This window comes from Erpetoichthys calabaricus, chromosome 1, assembly GCF_900747795.2.
Source record: "Erpetoichthys calabaricus chromosome 1, fErpCal1.3, whole genome shotgun sequence".
NCBI classification, from domain to species: domain Eukaryota; kingdom Metazoa; phylum Chordata; class Cladistia; order Polypteriformes; family Polypteridae; genus Erpetoichthys; species Erpetoichthys calabaricus.
The window spans coordinates 177197828-177216894 of record NC_041394.2 but is presented as its reverse complement, the minus strand read 5'-3'; the positions used below and the strand labels follow the sequence as shown (position 1 = coordinate 177216894).

The following is a 19067-nucleotide window of genomic DNA, read 5'->3' as shown; positions in this document are numbered from 1 at the left end:
AATTATTGAAATACAGTGATAGTAATACATTAATAACAATGTTAATACAGTTATATGACTGCTTACAATAGTGTTTTAATGCTATTTGATTTCATTTATTGTATCTCTATAGAAACTCCATCATAAAAACACAATATTGCTAACTAAGCCATGACTGCATATGTCATCAACATTTGTTATAGATTTCCTTTGATTTGTTTATATCTAATCATTTTCCTCTGGTGATGACACCTGATAGGTCTCAAAAAATCAAGAATAAAAGATTATTTTAAGATAGTTTACTCATATTCTTCCTTTGTGGATTTCTAGCTAAAAATATACAAACCGTATCACAGACCATTGCTACTCTTTGCATTATTAGGCAGGTACTATATATATACTGTATATACACACACACACACACACACACACACACACACACACACACACACAGTGGAACCTCGGTTTGCAAGCATAATTCATTCCGGAAACGTTCTCGCAGTCCAAAGAACTCGTATATCAAAGCGAATTTCCCCATAAGAAATAATGGAAAATCAGATGATTCATTCCTCACCCCAAAACTATTCATATAAAAATGATTAATACAAAATATAAAGTAAAAATACATAAAACAAATTAACCTGCACTTTACCTTTGAAAAGAATCATGGCTGGTGTGAGTGAGTTTCTAAACTCTTGTGGGATTCCACCCAACGGGACGACATGCAGAACAGCGTCCCAAAGCAATCTCAGTCTCCCAGCGCTGTAGCAGTTCGCCGTAAAAGCGAATATAAAAAGATTGCAGACATGCTATAAGCGCCTGCCGTCGATGGGTGATACAAGTAACAAGGAACTTTATAAATGCGCAGGGCACAGTATTACTTGGCCCAGACTCTGCCTGACTGCTGTGTCTGTGTATAGGAGAGTGGCAGATCCCGCTACAATAAATAACCGCACTGTTGCTGTTTCAAGCTGAATAATGCTGGTGTCGCTAAAGTACTGAGACTCAGCTTCGTGTTTTGGGGTGCAAGACGGGGACTTGCACATCACAGCACACACACATGGTCACAATGCTGTAGTAAACAGTATATGCTCATACGGATGTTGACAATATGAGTGAGGCACGCCGACTCAGACGGAGAATAGGAGACGATTGCCCACAATCCCGCAGCGAGAGAGAGAACCACTCAGCTCACATAACATTATGATCACATAACACTCAGCAGACAAAGCGAATACATACTACTCGTATTGCAAGACCTCGCTCATTTATTAAGTCTAAATTTATTAAAAATTTTAGCTCGTCTTGCAAAACACTCATAAACCAAGTTACTTGCAAACCGAGGTTCCACTGTATATATATATTTATATTATATATATTTATATTATATTATATAATATTATATATATATATATATATATATATATATATATATATATACACACAGTGCATCCGGAAAGTATTCACAGCGCATCACTTTTTCCACATTTTGTTATGTTACAGCCTTATGTTACAGGATTAAATTCATTTTTTTCCTCAGAATTCTACACACAACACCCCATAATGACAACGTGAAAAAAGTTTGAGGTTTTTGCAAATTTATTAAAAATAAAAAAACTGAGAAATCACATGTACATAAGTAATCACAGCCTTTGTTCAATACTTTGTCGATGCACCTTTGGCAGCAATTATAGCCACAAGTCTTTTTGAATATGATGCCACAAGCTTGGCACACCTATCCTTGGCCAGTTTCGCCCATTCCTCTTTGCAGCACCTCTCAAGCTCCATCAGGTTGGATGGGAAGCGTCGGTGCAGAGCCATTTTAAGATCTCTCCAGAGATGTTCAAATCGGATTCAAGTCTGGGTTCTGGCTGGGCCACTCAAGGACATTCAGAGTTGTCCTGAAGCCACTCCTTTGATATCCTGGCTGTGTCCTTGGGGTCGTTGTCCTGCTGAAAGATGAACCGTTGCCCCAGTCTGAAGTCAGGAGTGCTCTGGAGCAGGTTTTCATCCAGGATGTCTCTGTACATTGCTGCAGTCATCTTTCCCTTTATCCTGACTAGTCTCCCAGTTCCTGCCGCTGAAAAACATCCCCACAGCATGATACTGCCACCACCATGCTTCACTGTAGGGATGGTATTGGCCTGGTGATGAGCGGTGCCTGGTTTCCTCCAAACGTGACACCTGGCATTCACACCAAAGAGTTCAAACTTTGTCTCATCAGACCAGAGAATTTTCTTTCTCATGGTCTGATAGTCCTTCAGGTGCCTTTTGGCAAACTCTAGGTGAGCTGCCATGTGCCTTTTACTAAAGAGTGGCTTCTGTCTGGCCACTCTACCATACAGGCCTGATTGGTGGATTGCTGCAGAGATGGTTGTCCTTCTGGAAGGTTCTCCTCTCTCCACAGAGGACCCCTGGAGCTCTGACAGAGTGACGAGTGACCATCGGGTTCTTGGTCACCTCCCTGACTAAGGCTTTTCTCCCCCAATCGCTCAGTTTAGATGGCCGGCCAGCTCTAGGAAGAGTCCTGGTGGTTTTGAACTTCTTCCACTTACGGATGATGGAGGCCACTGTGCTCATTGGGACCTTCAAAGCAGCAGAAATTTTTCTGTAACCTTCCCTACATTTGTGCCTCGAGACAATCCTGTCTCGTAGGTCTACAGACAATTCCTTTGACTTCATGCTTGGTTTGTGCTCTGACGTGAACTGTCAACTGTGGGACCTTATACAGACAGGTGTGAGCCTTTCCAAATCATGTCCAATCAACTGAATTTACCACAGATGGACTTCAGTTAAGCTGCAGAAACATCTCAAGGATGATCAAGGGAAACAGGATGCACCTGAGCTCAATTTTGAGCTTCATGGCAAAGGCTGTGAATACTTATGTACATGTGCTTTCTCAATTTTTTTATTTTTAATAAATTTGCAAAAATCTCAAGTAAACTTCTTTCACGTTGTCATAATGGGGTGTTGTGTGTAGAATTCTAAGGAAAAAAATGAATTAAATTCATTTTGGAATAAGGCTGTAACGTAACAAAATGTGGAAGAAGCGATGTGCTGTGAATACTTTCCGGATGCACTGTATGTGTGTGTGTGTATGTATATTACATATTATATATATATATATATATATATATATATATATATATATATAGTAACAGTCAGTACACAAGGGCTGAGAACTGCAGGATGTTCCCTGCAAGACAGAAGATATCAAATTATACTGCCGTGTCTGCTGGAACAGGTTCAGGGTTCTTACCTGGCTGGGAGACTAATATAATGTATGTATATTACATATTATATATATATATATATATATATATATATATATATATATATATATATATATATATATATATATATATAGTGACACATGCGGGTTAGAGGACATCTTTATGAGCTGTAATATCCTGTCTGGGGGAGCTAATGCTAACATTACTAACAGCATGAAAAATTACAGTTTTACTTTGTTTCTGCAATATTAGACATGAGACAATTTTGTTATTTACACTGGACAATGTTCTTTTTAATTTTCATAAAAGACAGACAATTGTTAAATAGAACAGTAAGGCTTGTTACAAAACATGGACGACTCAGCCACTAATGTCAGCTGGATAAATGTGTTGTACCTTTCTTCAAATACTGAAATAAACTTTTTTACTTTCGTAGACAGTGGTTATAGTTTCAGTATTTAAAACTTTAAAATCTACAAAAAAATTCTGAACTCGAATATTTTTTTCTGGCAGCAAAAAATTTATATTGCCATTGAAACAAAGTACTATACACACCTCTGCCATCAGGTCTTCCATCCACTTTTTCCACAGCCACTGGTCCACTGTTCTGCTCAAGAGTTGCAGTTGACTTTTGCTGTACATCTCGTCCCACAGATGACATGAGGTTGTTTGCAACTGGATTACCAGTCTTTACTGCTGCCCTCCTGCTGGTGGCAGCTGACAAGGAGCTCGAGGACTTACTAACTGAAGCTTTACTGCTTGACTAAAAAGAATAAAATGATCAAAATTGTGTAGTTCATTTTTCAAACATTCCTTCAAAATATTCAGGGCAAGTGCAGAACTGAAAGAGCTAATTCATAGCCTCAGTCCTTTGAGGTTAATGGAAGTGATTTATAAGAATCATTCACAAAACTGAATTAACACCTTTTAATATGAAAAAAAAAAAACAAACGCAAAAATAAAGATCAAATCTTAAATTAATTTAGGGATGTGTATTTTTTTTAAAACGATTCTTTTCTTTATAATTTTTGCTTTTGTTTATTTTTTAATGACATCCTAACATCTGAAGAGATTTGCTTTACCTGTAATGTCACCTTCAGAAATTAACAAGAGTATAATTCTTCAGAATTATCACTTAAAATGTTTGAAAATCTGTTAGTTTTCTTCTCTATATCTGACGTCATGCTTGTAGAAAAACTAAATTTTTAACAGCTGAACATTTTCTTATATTACTCTGGTATAATTTTAAATTCAATTCACCATTTTCCCATTGTATCACAAAGCATATTAAAATAGTTTACTAGCGAATATATCTGACTGATAAGATAACTAAAAGAAACAATAAAAAATTAAAGTCTTCTTTAGTTAAATATTCATTCCAAAAATGAATATTTTTGCAGTCAAGCCTGACAAAAATGACAGGTCTAAAATGTTATGATCATGTGAATAATGACTGAATTAAATTGCAAACATAGTTTTTGCAAACAAGGAGATTATGGACACACACAAATACCTAAATACATTATATATATATATATATATATATATATATATATATATATATATATATATATATATATATATATATATATATATATATATATATATATGAGGGGGGACCCAAAAATAACCAGAATTTGGTTGTTGTTAGGTTGGTACTTGTAGTACGTGGTTGGGCCGCTAGAGTGATCTAGTTACACTCCTCACAAGTCAGTCTGCCAAGTGCCATCAGTCTGGAAGGTTGTGCTTGTGTTCAGTGAATTTTTTTGTAAAAGTAGTTTTGTGCAAGCCTCGTTTTTTTACGATGGCCGATTATCGTGAGCAACACGCGGCAGTGAAATATTGTTTTCTTCTTGAAAAAAGTGTTGCAGAAACTATTGTTAGAAACGGTATGACAACTCTGAACCACCCACCCTACTCACCGGATTTAGCTCCGTGTGATTTCTTTTTGTTCCCTCGGATGAAAAAAAGACTTGAAAGGAAGGCGTTCTGCTGACGTCGAAGAGGTAAAACAAGAAACGACCAGAGCATTAATGGCCATTACTTCAGACGAATTTAAAAAATGTTTCGAACAATGGAACAAACGGTTAGATAAGTGTATTTCCGCCAATGGAGAGTACTTTGAAGGAGACTAATTGTAGTTTGTACAGAAAATTAAATTAAACACGTTTTAAAAATATTTCCGGTTATTTTTGGGTCCCCCCTCGTATATTATATATATATATATATATATATACATATATATACATACACTGAATATACACATACTGTATATATACACACATACACAGTTAGGTCCATAAATATTTGGACAAAGACAACTTTTTTCTAATTTTGGTTCTGTACATTACCACAATGATTTTTAAATGAAACAACTCAGATGCAGTTGAAGTGCAGACTTTCTGCTTTAATTCAGTGGGGTTAAGAAAACGATTGCATAAAACTGTGAGGCAACTAAAGCATTTTTTAACACAATCCCTTCATTTCAGGGGCTCAAAAGTAATTGGACAAATTAAATAACTGGAAATAAAATGTTCATTTCTAATACTTGGTTGAAAACCCTTTGCTGGCAATGACAGCCTGAAGTCTTGAACTCATGGACATCACCAGATGCTGGTTTTCCTCCTTTTTAATGCTCTGCCAGGCCTTTACTGCAGCGGCTTTCTGTTGCTGTTTGTTTGTGGGCCTTTCTGTCCGAAGTTTAGTCTTCAACAAGTGAAATGCATGCTCAATTGGGTTAAGATCAGGTGACTGACTTGGCCATTCAAGAATTTTCCACTTCTTTGCTTTAATAAACTCCTGGGTTGCTTTGGCTGTATGTTTTGGGTCATTGTCCATCCATTGTATCATGAAACACTGCCCAATCAATTTGACTGCATTTAGCTGGATTTGAGCAGACAGTATGTCTCTGAACACCTCAGAATTCATTCGGCTGCTTCTGTCCTGTGTCACATCATCAATAAACACTAGTGCCCCAGTGCCACTGGCAGCCATGCACGCCCAAGCCATCACACTGTCTCCACCGTGTTTTTCAGATGATGTGGTATGCTTTGGATAATGAGCTGTTCCACGCCTTCTCCATACTTTTTTCTTGCCATCATTCTGGTAGAGGTTGATCTTGGTTTCATCTGTCCAAAGAATGTTTTTCCAGAACTGTGCTGGCTTTTTTAGATGTTCTTTAGCAAAGTCTAATCTCACCTTTCTATTCTTGAGGCTTATGAGTGGCTTGCACCTTGCAGTGCACCCTCTGTATTTACTTTCATGCAGTCTTCTCTTTATGGTAGACTTAGATATCGATACGCCTACCCCCTGGAGAGTGTTGTTCACTTGGTTGGCTGTTGTGAAGGGGTTTCTCTTCACCATGGAAATGATTCTGCGATCATCCACCACTGTTGTCTTCCATGGATGTCCTGGTCTTTTTGTGTTGCTGAGTTCACCAGTGCTTGCTTTCTTTCTCAGGATGTACCAAACTGTAGATTTTGCCACTCGTAATATTGCAGCAATTTCTCGGATGGGTTTTTTTCTGTTTTCGCAGCTTAAGGATGGCTTCTTTCACCTGCATGGAGAGCTCCTTTGACCGCATGTTGTCTGTTAACAGCGAAATCTTCCACATGCAAGCACCACACCTCAAATCAACTTCAGGCCTTTTATCTGCTTAATTGATAATGACGGACTTGCCCACATCTGCCCATGAAATATCCTTTGAGTCAATTGTCCAATTACTTTTGAGCCCCTGAAATGAAGGGATTGTGTTAAAAAAATGCTTTAGTTGCCTCACATTTTTATGCAATCGTTTTGTTCACCCCACTGAATTAAAGCTGAAAGTCTGCACTTCAACTGCATCTGAGTTGTTTCATTTAAAATTCATTGTGGTAATGTACAGAACCAAAATTAGAAAAAAGTTGTCTCTGTCCAAATATTTATGGACCTAACTGTATGTGTGTGTGTGTATGTGTATATATATATATATATATATATATATATATAGTATACATATACACATACAGTATATATAGTTTGAGATTGTGAGATATGGGCTAGATGGATACTTTATGAGAGTTCTACAATTGTAGAGTAGACCTCATGCTGACCTTGATGTGGGATAGTGCATTCTGGAACTTAACACACTGTACTGAAGTCTTGTGAGCGGTTACCGCCTTAACAGGAGATGTTAACATCCTTAAGTCATAAAGATACACCTTTCCTCGAGATGAACCCACTGCTAGTGCGGCACCATCAGGCATAAAGTCAATAGCTGTGAGGGGAGATTCAGCAACCAGACTGCGCAGAAGACTGAGAAAACAAGACCAGAACAACAAGTATTTACAATATATTCTAGAAGTTATAAAGACAAGGAAATTTCTTCAATAAAAACAAAACACTGTATCCATTTGATTTTCAATCCTTAGTTAATATAAACTCATAGCAAACCACTTACATCTTACTGGAGGAGTCATAGCAAATTATTTTTTTATCCAAGCCAACAGTAACAAAGAGTAGCTCATTAGCAGGTGAGAAGCAGAGTCCACAGGCTGGAGCCTTGTGGGCATTTTCAAAGCTATGGAGAGATTTCTGAGTATTAGCATCCCAAAGGACAACAGTACCACTGTCAGACACGCTGCCCATTAAAGACTTCTTAATGTAAGAGTACTTCAGGTCCTGGATTGGCTGAAGAGTAAAACACAAATAAACAGACAAGTAAATAATATAGAAGCAAGTACAGTATATATAAGCTCTATAATGTATATTTTCATATAATATAAATAACATTGATTAACGTTTTTTTTCCAATTGCTGCCATATGAAGCTAGCATTTTCAATGTCTTTTATCTAGAACTATCCCAATGAAGACAGAATCTAAAAAAATGATAAAAAAAAGGGAATATAAGATAGTAAAGTTATCTTGTACCATGTTATTTCTTTGCATTGTTGACAAGTTAAATAACAATTAAAAAATAATACATGCAATGTAGTTAATAAACTGTTACTAAATAAGATGAATAATTAAATATTGCCAAAATTATATATTATTCTAAGCCTGTCTTTAACCCTTTCTTTCTGTTTATATGAAAAATCAGAGCATAAACGTGTATGCAAGTGATTCATTTTCTTCTGCCTTCATTTTCAAATAAAAAATAAAAATTAGGTAATAAAAAAGTTCAGGTAATCCGAAAAATATGGGAAGCGAGAAGAAATGGCAGTTAATTCACAAACAGTACAAAACTGATGAAAGATCAAATCTTATATGAAATATAATTTGTGAAATTAAATAAGGACAAAGTAGTAAATGCGCAGCGCAAATAAGAAAGGTACGGTTTAAAAATTTCAAAGAATATCTATACTTTAATTAAAAATGATCTCTTACTGGAAAAATTATAAAACAATGATTTCATTGATCTCAATATAACTTATTAAATTGGTTGAAACAGCCACCGTATTACCGATAAAACAAACTTGTTTTGTGAACAAAATAATATGTAACAATGAAAAACAAATTTACCAACTGTTAGTGTTCATATGTAGCCAATCATACGTGATAAGGATTGAACACAAATATTTACTAACACTAAGTTGTGTAATTTTACCAATGAATTAATAACCATTCATGCAAATTCAGAACCAGCACAATGAAGAAAATGTCACACACATGATTAAATAACAAAAAGAACTGTATTATAAGCACAAAACCAAAAAAGTAAATTTAAAAAAAAAAACGCAGCTCAAAACAATTATGGAACACAATTTGCCTTAAGAAAGACAGTAACAAGTACCTAAATGTCAAAATATGATAATTTGTTTAACAGATAAACCTGCTTCAACAATATCACAGAATCAACTGTCAAGAAAGCATATTGAAATGTTGTCAGTCAATCAAAGTGGTGGGGTAAATTCTAGAAAATCCCTAGTTCTGAGTAAAAGTGGTAGACACAAATTTGATGCCTATAAAAACGGTCTTACGAGCCATTAAACTTTTATTATACCAGATGTGTCAAAATGATCCATACCAAACGTTGGAAGTATACTTCCGTATACTAACTATAGTTAGTATTGTTATTTTGTTAAGGGCATTGATGAGTGCCAATTTGCCAGTCTTTTGTAAAGCACAACACATAAAGCTTAAAAAAAAAAAAACCTGGATTATTCTCCACTCAACTTTCGTTATACCTGTTCAGGAAAAGTAGATACAACTTCTGGTTGTCCTGTTATAATGAAACTTCATATCTGTGTGTTTCTTACAACATTTCAATCACTAATCTTTGTTTATAATGTAAGTTTATTTAGCAAAGAACTACTTCCAGTAATCTGATCAAAGTGAAATTTCAAATCTGATTTTTTTTTGTGGTCAGTAATATACCACTTCCAGTCACTTGATCAAGGTCAAATTTTATATCTAATGATAAGTAATTGGGATTAATAAAGTATCTATCTATCTATCTATCTATCTAAGTAATGATCATACAAAATTTCAATTACTTATCTCTATATAATGGTAGTAATGCATAAGTAATAGTGATGATATCTGTTAAGATATAATTTTCGGTTATCCAATTAAGGTGGAATTTTATATCAATCTCTATGTGTTTCTTACCCTACAATATAAAATGACATAAAATTTCAATTATTTTTCTCTTCTTATAATGCAATTTCACATGAAAAACTACTGTACAAAATTTCAATTAATTGTTTATTTAAACAATTTGACAATTTATTTGAAAAATTTTGAAATGTGTTTGGGTAAAGTACCACTTTCGGCTGGCATACAGTATGTTGCCCAAAAGATGATATAAAACTAACATTTTGATATAATACCCATATCCCAAATTCCATTTATCTACCTCAAAGCATTCTCAAGTTTCTATACATACACACAGACAGACAGACACACACACAGAAACATAATTGCAAAAATGGTCAAAACATGTTCAGGAGCAGATAAAACGTGGAGATTCATCACATACGAGAAAGTAAAAATAAACACAGAAATTTCACTCCACTCCTTGAAGAACCATACACTGTAATGCTGAAACATGTTTTATCAGATGAGCCAAATAAGACCTACCTGGGAACTTCCAAACCCAAACGGAGTGCTGGAGAGATTGGTAGTAATGCTGTGAAGAATTATCTCTCCACTTGCAGAACCAGAGGCAATGTAGGAATCATTACTATTAAATGATACGCAAGTAACTACATCCTTATGATCCTGAAAATTAAATCAGGTAAAAAGGATTAGTAGACAATAATAGAGTTTAAATAAAGCAAAAAATGAACATACTTTTTGAAGGTATGGTCAATAATATACGTATATCATTTAATGGTTAAAGTTTTCATAAATTGTTTTCCCACACCCACTGTCTACTTTATGATTAATAAAATATATTTTAAATGGGTGAAACACATTCATTTTCATAGTTCACTTTCTTTGCCATGCAATAAAAGGTTAGTACAGAGGGGCAAAAAAGTATTTAGTCAGCCACCAATTGTGCAAGTTCTCCCACTTAAAAAGATGAGAGACGCCTGTAATTTTCATCATAGGTATACCTCAACTATGAGAGACAAAATGAGAAAAAAAAATCCAGAAAATCACATTGTCTGATTTTTGAAGAATTTATTTGCAAATTATGGTGGAAAAAAAGTATCTCAATACTTTGTTATATACCCTTTGTTGGCAATGACAGAGGTCAAACGTTTTCTGTAAGTCTTCACAAGGTTTTCACACACTGTTGCTGGTATTTTGGCCCATTCCTCCATGTAGATCTCCTCTAGAGCAGTGATGTTTTGGGGCTGTCGCTGGGCAACACGGACTTTCAACTCCCTCCAAAGATTTTTCTATGGGGTTGAGATCTGGAGACTGGCTAGGCCACTCCAGGACCTTGAAATGCTTCTCACGAAGCCACTCCTTCGTTACCTGACGATACATGGCCCCATTCATTCTTTCCTTTACACGGATCAGTCGTCCTGGTCCCTTTGCAGAAAAACAGCCCCAAAGCATGATGTTTCCACCCCCATGCTTTACAGTAGGTATGGTGTTCTTTGGATGCAACTCAGCATTCTTTCTCCTCCAAACACGACGAGTAGAGTTTTTTTCATCTGACCATATGACATTCTCCCAATCCTCTTCTGGATCATCCAAATGCTCTCTAGCAAACTTCAGACGGGCCTGCACATGTACTGGCTTAAGCAGGGGGACACGTCTGGCACTGCAGGATTTGAGTCCCTGGCGGCGTAGTGTGTTATTGATGGTAGCCTTTGTTACTTTGGTCCCAGCTCTCTGCAGGTCATTCACGTGGAGCCCCAGATCGAGGGAGATTATCAGTGGTCTTGTATGTCTTCCATTTTCTAATAATTGCTCCCACAGTTGATTTCTTCACACCAAGCTGCTTACCTATTGCAGATTCAGTCTTCCCAGCCTGGTGCAGGTCTACAAGTTTGTTTCTGGTGTCCTTTGAGAGCTCTTTGGTCATGGCCATTGTGGAGTTTGGAGTGTGACTGTTTGAGGTTGTGGACAGGTGTCTTTTATGTTGATAACGAGTTCAAACAGGTGTCATTAACACAGGTAACGTGTGGAGGACAGAGGAGCCTCTTACAGAAGAAGTTACAGGTCTGTGAGAGCCAGAAATCTTGCTTGTTTGTAGGTGACCAAATACTTATTTTCCACCATAATTTGCAAATAAATTCTTTAAAAATCAGACAATGTGATTATCTGGATTTTTTTTCTCATTTTGTCTCTCATAGTTGAGGTATACCTATGATGAAAATTACAGGCCTCCCTCATCTTTTTAAGTGGGAGAACTTGCACAATTGGTGGCTGACTAAATACTTTTTTGCCCCACTGTATGTCTGTCAAACCTTAGAGACTTAAAAAGGCTCAATTTATATTATACAGTGGAACTGATCTTTGAGCTTATTTTCTTTTACAGGCACAGAGATAAAGGATACAACAGTCAAACATTGTTGCAAGACAGATTATAGAAAAGCAGCTTAATATACAATTGTGCGTTTGTAGTGTAAAAAAGCACTATTTTGAGAGTTCTGGGGTCAAATTTATAAAACTTGAGCATGCACAAAAAGAGGCTCAAAATGTGCATATACTGTTTATGGAGGATGCCCAGGGATCTTTTATGACAACAGAGAGACAGGACATCATTTTTACAGTGCAATGTCCCAATCACTGTACTGGGGAATTGGGAAACACATTCAGACCAAAGTTAAGTGCCCCCTGCTGGCCTCACCAACACCTCTTCCAGCAGCAACCCAGGCTTTTTCCTAGATGGTCTCTCATCCAAGTGCTTGCCTGGCCTAAAAATGCTTAGCTTCAAGTGGATGATCTGTTCCGAAGTGCATGTGGTATGGCTGCTGGTTGCTGTACAATACCCTCCAGATACCCAACAAATATTATTAGACAAAGAGACAAGTAGTTTGCTGTTTTTTCAAATAATTCATTTTTTACTTTAGCAGATATTAATTTTATTCTTAAACGAAAGTTATATAAGAAACAAATGTGCACATATCCTGATGTCCAGGCTAAATTGCCCACCACAGCCTAGTCATTCTGCCCCCCTAATCATCCACCTAACAGCTAATGTGTGGTGGTCATGCCAGCACAAAAATGCCTGCTGTTAGATCATCCAGGTGGATGCTAAACATTAATGGTCGTTAAACTGACTTCCCACTCACTAAAGTGCTTTGAGTAGTGAGAATAGAAGTATATAGTGCAAAGAATTATTATTATTATATGCAACTTTCCATAAAAATGTTGGAAATTATAAAAGCAAACTTGACAGAATATGCATATATTTATGGGAACTCTGTCCCATTTGTGGAAAATGAGGACACCCTTGGTAAACTATGGAAATGCAGTCAAACAAGCTAAATGATGACTCACATGCATACAATTTATTTGAGCCATTAGTATATTGCAATAATTATATTAAACCTAATAAGTAATAAATATAATGTATACCCTCTATTGTAGTTGCCTTTTAAGGGGGCCAATTTTCCATATTTGCACTTAAGTGCTTACTTGGGTTTTCCTCAGTTTATATTCTTATTTACTTCTCAGGATTAGAAACCAATGTAATCACTTGTTGCCAGTAACTTCACTTAGTAAAAAACAGGTGTGATTCATTTTCTACATACAGAAAGCTATACATATCATGCTTTATAGCTTATTCATAGCCTAATGGTTTGACACAACATGGTGTATTTGGCACTACTTAGAGAGTTGGCAAATGGTCTTCCAGGAAGGGAATGAACTTTTAGGGAGCAGAAGGATTTTTTTGTCTATGATGATGACTGACTAATTCAGGCTTCCAAAAGCCATTCTCCTGGGACTAATGTGATGAATTGGGCACAGTATTAGAAAGACAGACTGTCCAAAATCTGGCTATACCTTTTGCATCCAGATTTTAACAACAGTTGGCTTTCTGGGAACAGGCCCTTACCAAAGAGAACTAGCCAATAAATCAGGAATAGCTCAGGTAAACATCAGCTCCTTCATGCTGACTGTGTAGGAAGTCATAAACTAACTGAAGAGGTGCTGCATTCAGCATTTCATGGTGCAGATGTACAGGTCAGCACAAAACAACAGAATTCACAGCAGCTACTAATGTAATCTTCACAATTGACTGCACTCATACTGCAATAAGGGCACGTAGCAAGAATGAAGCTGCTTTTGTTAACTGTAAGCAGCTACATTCCATTAAGTACAAGTCATATGTGGTGCCAACGTGAAACTGACCAACATCAGGGCTGCTCTGGAATACTTATGGCACAATAAGGCATCTCCAATAACGGATGCCATTCTCAGACTGAAATTACAGCACATAGATGCGCTTTTTACTCTTCCAATTGCAACAATCTTTTTTTTTTTTTTTTTACTCGAGAGTGCTAAACGATCTGTTTTTTCACCTGAGATTACGACAATCATGGAAGCAGAAAAATTTTGCAGTTCCATATATTTGCACTTGTTGGAAACTCCTACATTTCGGCCTCCAAATAATAGGTCTTTAAAGTGCCCCTATTTTAGAGACACCAACTTGTATCTTGTAGACTTCAAAGTTTTTGCTTTTTGGCATTCTTCACTTGTCTCCATTATCTCATCTTACAGGTTTATACAGTGCATCCGGAAAGTACTCACAGCCCATCACTTTTTCCACATTTTGTTATGTTACAGCCTTATTCCAAAATGGATTAAATTCATTTTTTTCCTCAGAATTCTACACACAACACCCCATAATGACAATGTGAAAAAAGTTTACTTGAAATTTTTGCAAATTTATTAAAAATAAAAAAATTGAGAAAGCACATGTACATAAGTATTCACAGCCTTTGCCATGAAGCTCAAAATTGAGCTCAGGTGCATTCTGTTTCCCCTGATCATCCTTGAGATGTTTCTGCAGCTTAATTGGAGTCCACCTGTGGCAAATTTAGTTGATTGGACATGATTTGGAAAGGCACACACCTGTCTATATAAGGTCCCACAGTTGACAGTTCATGTCAGAGTACAAACCAAGCATGAAGTCAAAGGAATTGTCTGTAGACCTCCGAGACAGGACTGTCTCGAGGCACAAATCTGGGGAAGGTTACAGAAATATTTCTACTGCTTTGAAGGTCTCAATGAGCACAGTGGCCTCCATCACCCGTAAGTGGAAGAAGTTTGAAACCACCAGGACTCTTCCTAGAGCTGGCTGGCCATCTAAACTGAGCGAACGAGGGAGAAGGGCCTTAGTCAGGGAGGTGACCAAGAACCCGATGGTCACTCTGTCAGAGCTCCAGGGGTCCTCTGTGGAGAGAGGAGAACCTTCCAGAAGGACAACTATCTCTGCAGCAATCCACCAATCAGGCCTGTATGGTAGAGTGGCCAGACGGAAGCCACTCCTTAGTAAAAGGCACATGGCAGCCCTCCTGGAGTTTGCCAAAAGGCACCTGAAGGACTCTCAGACCATGAGAAAGAAAATTCTCTGGTCTGATGAGACAAAGATTGAACTCTTTGGTGTGAATGTCAAGCGTCACGTTTGGAGGAAACCAGGCACCGCTCATCACCAGGCCAATACCATCCCTACAGTGAAGCATGGTGGTGGCAGCATCATGCTGTGGGGATGTTTTTCAGCGGCAGGAACTGGGAGACTAGTCAGGAAAAAGGGAAAGATGACTGCAGCAATGTACAGAGACATCCTGATGAAAACCTGCTCCAGAGCGCTCTTGACCTCAGACTGGGGCGACGGTTCATCTTTCAGCAGGACAACGACCCCAAGCACACAGCCAAGATATCAAAGGAGTGGCTTCAGGACAACTCTGTGAATGTCCTTGAGTGGCCCAGCCAGAGCCCAGACTTGAATCCGATTGAACATCTCTAGAGAGATCTTAAAATGGCTCTGCACCGACGCTTCCCATCCAACCTGATGGAGCTTGAGAGGTGCTGCAAAGAGGAATGGGTGAAACTGGCCAAGGATAGGTGTGCCAAGCTTGTGGCATCATATTCAAAAAGACTTGAGGCTGTAATTGCTGCCAAAGGTGCATCGACAAAGTATTGAGCAAAGGCTGTGAATACTTATGTACATGTGATTTCTCAGTTTTTTTATTTTTAATAAATTTGCAAAAACCTCAAGTAAACTTTTTTTACATTGTCATTATGGGGTGTTGTGTGTAGAATTCTGAGGAAAAAAATGAATTTAATCCATTTTGGAATAAGGCTGTAACATAACAAAATGTGGAAAATGTGATACGCTGTGAATACTTTCCGGATGCACTGTATGTTTGTTATATACTGTATGTATGAGATTGATTAGCAAGGTCCACATATGGTCATTTCAGTGTGGCAACCAGGTCGGGTTTGAGGCGTGTTCACATACACACATTTAGAAGATGATTGTGATTTATAAGTTGTGTACAAATATGCATATGCCTGGTTTCACAGATTTTTTTTTTTGACATACACATTTTCCTATTTTTTTGGCATTCGCACACTTTTACACCCAAATTCACACAAACTTCTGTAAACGAGACTCCTGAGGTCAATGTATTGCTTTTGAATACTGATTGAGCTAATTGTTATAGAACCTACCGGTCTACACTTTGAGGCAATGCCTGGCTCTGCCAAACATAGTGGTGGGTAATTGTTTGAGCATATAGTATGTAGATGTCCTGCCAAACAGTACAAGCCTAAATAAGGCAGTGTCCTGAAATTTTTAACCAAATTGAATAACACCCTAGATGATGTTTCTACCTTTTTCTTTATTACCATACCAAATAATAAAGCCTTGAGTCATGTGAGCTTCAAATGTTACAGTGATAAAACTTGGAAGTTTTCCCAATTGCAATGCCTACTTTTGCTTTGGGATAAATTATATTATTAAAAAGAAGATGGGGGTAGTTCTGATTGCAACACATCTAGGAATCTAATGTACCCAGAAGACAAAATAAGCATAACCTTTACCTTAAGGGATCGGTACAGTTTCTTTAACTTTAGATCCCAGACATTGACACAGCTATCCAGACCACCACTAACAATGAACTGGGATGTAGAGTTCAAGTTTATACAGGTTTGCTTTTTCTAAATAGAAGACAAAAGGAAACAACAGAAAAAAAGAATAAAAAACCAATACATAGTGACTTTATAAAAGACAAATTTTAAACAAAAAAGATTGCTTTAAACACTATCAGTTTATATGTTGGCCTTACAGACTCCCATTCGTAAGAGTAAAGGCTAAATCCAACTATAAAAATTAAAGTGATTTTTACATGTATTATTTTGGGGTGAAAGGGCTCACTAGATTCATGTACACAATGTGATACTATAGAAAATGTCTCACTACTATGAACCATGCAGCACTCAAATACTTTCAGTCATCTGAAATAAGGGTAAGGAGAAGAAGAACATGTCCTATAAAAATACTTTTTTTAATCCCAATAGTTTTGTGTACATCAAAAATAGCAACTCTGACTTAACAGTTTCAATATGTATGCAGGGTACTATATAATAAACATGAAAAGCAAGCTTTGAGAAATTCTGTACTTACCCCTTCTGCAAGTTCCAGAATGGGAACTGGGGAAGATTTGCAGCTTGACACTACGATTTTATCTCCAGTTCCAGAGGCACTGACCAGAAAATGATGTACCATTTAGAGTTAAGGTCAGTATACTTATTATTTAGTTGATACATAAAAATGGCAAACAAAAAAAAAATCATACTCTTTACTAGAAAATGATGTACCATTTAGAGTTAAGGTCAGTGTACTTATTATTTAGTTGATACATAAAAATGGCAAACAAAAAAAAAAATCATACTCTTTACTTACATAAGAAAAATATTTATAGAATTAACATAATCTTTTTTTTTTTTTTTTTTTTTCTTTTTTGCCCAAGAAGATGACCCTGCTATTTTTCCCACCATACATGAAGCACAATTACACTTGCACATCAGTGAGATGGCAACAAAGTCTTATTGTAAGACTTTAGCCAAGGAATTAATATCTCTATATCAGTATACCTGACATGGAATTCAAGAAAGAGATTTGTTGCCCTGGGGGAAAAAGGTGCTAAGAAGCAGGGCAACAGAAATATGAAAAAACATTCAGTAAATAAGCATGCAAATGCTATAAAGTGCAATGCTCACCAGCTAACCTAAACAGTAACCCTTAATGAACCCTTTCACAGGAAACTAATGCTGAGATATACCTACTCTGTACATTTTCTCAGATATTTAATTCTAGCAGCTACAGGATAAACATTGTGATTGATCTTTAGGATAAACAAGTGATCAATCCAAATACCTCATCTTCCAAAAATCCATACCACTTGCCTCAAAATTTATTCTATGGAGCTTGTAGCTAATGTATTCCTGCATGTCCTTTTTCTAGAAAATAGTTTAAAGAAGCCTGCTATACTTTCCCCGAAAAGTAGCTTGGTTGTCAGTCAGGTGTCTTTCAATTTCATATCTAGGTTTTTTCGTAGACAATGGACCCACACCATATTACTTCTTAACAATGTATTTTAACAGAGAGTAAAATATTAAAAGAACATGCATTGCCTCTTTACCATCGTTATACATAGCTCCAGTCACTACCCAGGATCATTAATGCACTTATCATCATATGGTATCTAATATACCTTATTAGGCATAACAGACAGATAGGATTTACAACTTTAACTTCAGTCAAAAACAAAAGTGAAATAAAGTGCGATACATTCTAGAACTGAAAAACAATACTTAATATATTGTAAAACATAAAAATATCACAATGTTATTATATTTTCATACTGTATCAGAAAGGTATAAGGTTCCCGGGAACTCCTTTTCATTACTGTTAATGCATTATACCTGCTTTTTTCATTCTTTTCCCTCTCTCTCAGTGGTAATTAGTTTTGTTATAAAGTTGAAGCACAAGAAGTAACAAAAAGCTTAAAGAGTTTAAAAAGGTGTGGTACTGTTATGGTTATGTGAAAATGTAAGTCCACCACATGAAATGTATTTTCTTTTTTTAAACATGTGAACATATAAAGATTTGATTTTAAAATCTGACTTTGCAATAATTTATTCAACAAAAAAATGAACAGACATTCCATTTCCATCTATACTGAAAAGGAAGTTCACCCTTGGTTATAACCGCTGATATAGCGGTCTCCTATAACTGTCTACCATTCTCTGATATTGACTGTGAGAAAGTTTTTCTCATTCTTCCATGTAAAATTCTTTCAGCTGTGCAATATTTGAGGATTGTCGTGTATGTACAGTCCATTTTAAACTCCCCCAAAGAATCCTGATGGGTTTCAAATCTAGGTATTGACTTGGACTTCCAGAATCCTCCATTTCATTCTTTTCATTAATTCCTTGGTCAATTTCCTGTTATGTTTGTG

General features: G+C 36.6%; 1 protein-coding gene across 3 annotated transcripts in view; it reads right to left on the bottom strand.

The window, feature by feature from the left end:
- Positions 1-19067, bottom strand: part of nedd1 (NEDD1 gamma-tubulin ring complex targeting factor) — a 753979-nt gene that overhangs the window by 707385 nt on the left and 27527 nt on the right. For all 3 annotated transcript variants that reach the window (XR_007934374.1, XM_028809018.2, XM_028809027.2), the window contains exons 3-8: positions 17231-17325; positions 16648-16764; positions 10273-10413; positions 7651-7880; positions 7304-7505; positions 3768-3975 (exon numbers count right to left, since the gene is read on the bottom strand). Coding sequence is in view for 2 of the 3 variants with exons in the window: in XM_028809018.2 (XP_028664851.1) it covers positions 3768-3975; positions 7304-7505; positions 7651-7880; positions 10273-10413; positions 16648-16764; positions 17231-17325 (993 nt within the window). In the remaining variant the exon portion in view is untranslated. The remainder of the gene's footprint in view (positions 1-3767; positions 3976-7303; positions 7506-7650; positions 7881-10272; positions 10414-16647; positions 16765-17230; positions 17326-19067) is intronic.